This window comes from Saccostrea cucullata, unplaced genomic scaffold (genome assembly GCF_032062105.1).
Source record: "Saccostrea cucullata isolate Sc308-1 unplaced genomic scaffold, CSIRO_AGI_Scuc_v1 ctg15288, whole genome shotgun sequence".
In the NCBI taxonomy this organism is placed as follows: domain Eukaryota; kingdom Metazoa; phylum Mollusca; class Bivalvia; order Ostreida; family Ostreidae; genus Saccostrea; species Saccostrea cuccullata.
In genome coordinates this window covers 9,576-14,037 of record NW_026918187.1, presented here as the reverse complement: position 1 = coordinate 14,037, position 4,462 = coordinate 9,576, and the positions used below count along the sequence as shown (strand labels likewise).

General features: G+C 33.7%; 1 protein-coding gene across 1 annotated transcript; it reads left to right on the top strand.

Moving 5' to 3' along the window:
- Positions 1-1,987: 1,987 nt before the first annotated feature.
- Positions 1,988-3,356, top strand: LOC134258936 (uncharacterized; the record flags this gene model as incomplete). Its single annotated transcript, XM_062741535.1, has 3 exons — positions 1,988-2,137; positions 2,282-2,579; positions 3,106-3,356. Coding segments are annotated over 3 exons (699 nt in total), but the record flags the coding sequence as incomplete, so codon positions are not given.
- Positions 3,357-4,462: the final 1,106 nt, after the last annotated feature.

Genomic DNA, 4,462 nt, shown 5'->3' with positions numbered 1-4,462 from the left:
TTTATCATATTAGATTGAAAAATAAATAAAACTTTGATTATTGATATGTGTTATCATTGTGCACTATTTTTTTTCCTGACATAGCAGTTCCAAAGGCTGTTCTATCCATTGAAACTTACATGAAGAATAAGGCGGGAAAATTTAAATAAAAAAACAAAATTGCGGAGCAAAGGGAATAAAAATGTAAATATAAGCTTAAATTATTTTTTTTGAAAGATCCCTCTCATAACTGCAATGGTGTGTGCAAACAAATTTTAATAACGCGCTAACACGCATTACTCATTTTTTTTGCACCCCCCATCCCCCTCCTCTATTTAAAAACGATCGATTGTCTTAATCACTGAGAAGCTTAACTTGCATGAAATTATGATGTGTTTTTAAATTTTACTGCACTTTCTAGGAACGTACATGTATTCATCTATTTTTTTTTTTTTCCCCGGAAAGGGGCGTGTGTTTAAATTGGTCAATATTATACCTACATGTTTTAATTCATGCGTTTTTCTGATATTTAAACTGTTAAATATAAAATAAAATTTATATAGATACTTAATAATAGTTTTTAACGTTCTAAAAAAAAAATCCATTAAAGATGGACATATGAGATTCCATTTATTGTTCCTTCATCACAAAATACTTCAATGTGGGAACTACGGTATAGAAGCAAAACTACAAACGTCCTAGCTAGTAAGCCCCATCTTAAAAAATTAAGACCCATCGAATAAGAGGCTCGATATTTTGAGTCCGAAGTTTATTTAATATAATACAATAAAAGTAGCATCGTTTTTGAAAGTGGTGGGGGGGGGGGGCTGAGAAAAAACATACTTACATGTACCTAAAAAGTTGACAAGCAAAAAAAGGAGGCCACAGGAAAAGATGCCCAAAGTTGACAGTCCTATTTCGGGGGGGGGGGGGGGGGGGGGTAGGTTACTTTTTAATGCAAATTTTTCCTGTACCAATTGCCTGCAGTATGAATAAAAACTTAAGGAGTGGATCTCATCTTTTCAAAGAAGCGGTAACTGACCACTGGCACCCCAGCGTTACCAATTTAACACCATCAGCAAAAGTTGGTCTGGTAGAACCAGACGATGTTTATTTATGACAAATCTTATGAGCGTGTCAGGGATGGGAGTGAAAAGATGTTTGATAAGAAGTAACTGACCCTTTGAATTTACTAGTGGGCTCTCAGATAATATACTTTTTTGAATGGCAGACTCTGGCTAATAATATATACCGATATAGAACAATTATTTCCGAATATTTACATGTACAATCAACATACCCGTTGCATAATAGCACATTCTAGTTGCAACGTGTGTTGTCATGGTCCAAAGAGCTATTTATGTATTAAAAAGGGATGAATCCTCCTGAAAAGACAAATTGTATATCTCTCTTTACAAGATAATTTGTGCATACATCTAATTTGTCCGAACAAATACTAATCCGTCCGAACAAATATCTAATTTGCCCAACATATTTCTAATTCGTCCGAACAAATAACTAATTCGTCCGAACAATTTTCTAATTTGTCCGAACGAATATCTAATTTGCCGTACAAATAACTTATTTCCCCGAACGAATTTCTAATTTGTCCGAACCGTAATAACGCGGCGCCGTAATAACGCAATTGATTTAGATTTTGTAACTAACGGAAGAGTTCTATCTTTATATAAAGTAATGATACAAATAATAAGTTCTTATAATTTTAGTCTAACAATTTTCATTGTACATACGCCATATATGGCTTTAAGTATACACTTAAAATTACTTTCTTTTTTACAGAAAACCAATTAGATTATGTACATAAATTGTGTATACTAAGTATACTTGTATCACTCAAGAATTTTTATGTTTCTTATAATAATTTTAAAAGATTTAAACTTGAAAATGGTATTTAAATATAAATTAATTTTAGAAAATTTTATCTGATTTTTTTTTAACAAACTCTCTCATCTCATTCTGTAATGAAATTATGTTCTATAAATTTCAGTTGGACATGGATCCTATCAAAAGTACCCAAGATGTCATCAGGTGTGACCTTTTAAAGCCTACAGTGCAGAAGTACTGTGATTTCTGTCATGTCAACCTGTGCCTCTCTTGTATAGGAAAACATATTTCTGATGATTATGACAAACATAAGGTTGTCCAATTCCAACACAGAAAATCAACCTTGATTTATCCTAAATGCACAACACATCAAACAAAAAAAAAATGCAAATTTCATTGCAAAGACTGCAACACTTCTGTTTGCTCTTCATGCACTGCAATTTCTGATACACACAAGGGGCATGCCTTTTCTGCTCTTTTGGATATCTATAAAGAAAAAAGAAAAGTCATTACAAAAGACACAGAAGAATTAGAAAATATTTTGTCTCCAACCTATGATGGAATAGCTACTGAGTTAGAAACTCAGATAGCTAACTTAGATGGAGAATATGATAAACTCATAACATATGTGTTAAATCAGGGTGAAGAATGGCATAGACAAATTAAAATCATTATGGACAAAATGAAAGCAGAAATTGAAGACATAAAAGTGAAACACATGAGCATCCTAAAAGAACACTTGGATGAAATTAAAAGTATACAAAAACTTATTGAACAGACACAGATAAATCTGAGTAAAATTGAAAATAAATGAAGTATCCAAGACAATGGAATACAGTTCTAAAAACAAAGACTTAAGCAAACTTCCTTCCAGAGTTCAGGTATCACTGCCAACGTTTAGTCCAAAGACAATAGATTCAGAACAGCTTTACGAGTTGATTGGACTTTGTCACCATTATAACAGCAAAAGATGAAAATAGTTACAGTCTGAAGGAAGCAGAGACATCAACCAAAGAACTGATGACGGAACCAAAACTTATCCTTACTATTAATACTGGGATGGAAAAAACTTCAGTCTATTAGCTATAACAGTGACAACGAAATCTGGACAATAGACGCGACAGCAGAGATATGAAATACTTTAATATTTAAGGCTCAGTTATGAAAACAATCAAAACCAGATCAGCCCCATGGCCAAATGATTTAGCCGTTTCAAAAGATGGGGATCTTTTTTCTGACGGAACACAAGGAGTGTCAATAAAGTAAAGAATGAACACACAGAGGAAGTTATCAGGTTACAGGGCTGGGTACCTATCAATCTCTGTGTCACCTCCTCTGGTGATCTCCTGGTTACCATGCACAAAGATGACGAAACACAATCCAAAATTGTCCGCTATTCAAACTACAAAGAGAAACAAACAATCCAGTTTGATGATAAGGGTCAATCTCTGTTTTTAGGAACTAACTCAATTAAGTACATCACTGAGAACAGAAACCTAGATATCTGCATAGCTGACTGGGAGGTATTTTAGTAGTGGTCAACAAAATTGGAAAACTCCGATTTCGATACACTGGTCATCCTTCTGCTACTGGAGGTAGACCATTTAAACCTTTTGGGATAAAACCAACAGTCAAAGTCAGATTCTGACAGCAGACTGTGATAACCATTTTGTTCACATCCTAGACCAGAATGGACAATTTCTCAGTTGTATTAAAAACTGTGATCTGAAGAATCCCTATGGATTGTATGTGGACAAAAAAGATGATGTGTTTGTTACTGAGTATTATAGTGGAAATGTTAAGAAAAAATATTAAAATAACCCAAACCTATCAAATATACAGCAGGCTGTATTCATAAAAACATCATTACCCTACAACTTGTTCAAACATTAACTTAGTGAAATGTAGTATTTTAAATTGAAATGAATTTGATCAGTATAAATACATTAAAATAAGCCAACACTATTTCTGACTGTTTGTGTTGTTTTCATTGCATGCCGTCTCATTGGGACACCCCTTAGATACCCCCCCTGCCGTTACATCTCCTTTCAGACTCTTACAAATGCCTTCGTCTTTTTAATCAAATAAAAATTATCTGCTTCTTACAACCTATATTCACATCGACAAGATCATTTTTCAGAATCATGATTAGGAGACAAAACCTCTGCTACGCATTGTCAAAATATTTGTAAACAAAATTGTTTAGTGGAAAGAAAGATCTGGCTAGTTAAGGATAGGTTAATACAGCGGGTGTGAAATAAAATGCCAGAAATGGAATCAATAAGAAGTGGAACAAAATCTAAGACCTTCAAATTCTTCCAAATTGTACAACAGCATTATTTTGCATTTACTTTTGACATCGTTCTTTCATTGAAATTGCTTTACACATCGGAGACATTGTTATTTTCAATCATGCGCTGTTTTACGTCCCCTTCAAAGATGTTTCACTTACAGAAAGAACTCATCTTATACTGATGATGAGCCTAACAATTTGACCTTTACTCGGAACTCAGCAGTGAGGAATCTTTATCCTACTGTGGCACTGGTTTTTAAGGTCTCATCACAAATACCAGCAACTCTCACTTCATAGTTTTTAGCACATGGCGAAGAAACAGTTGCTATCCATTTTTTTATCACT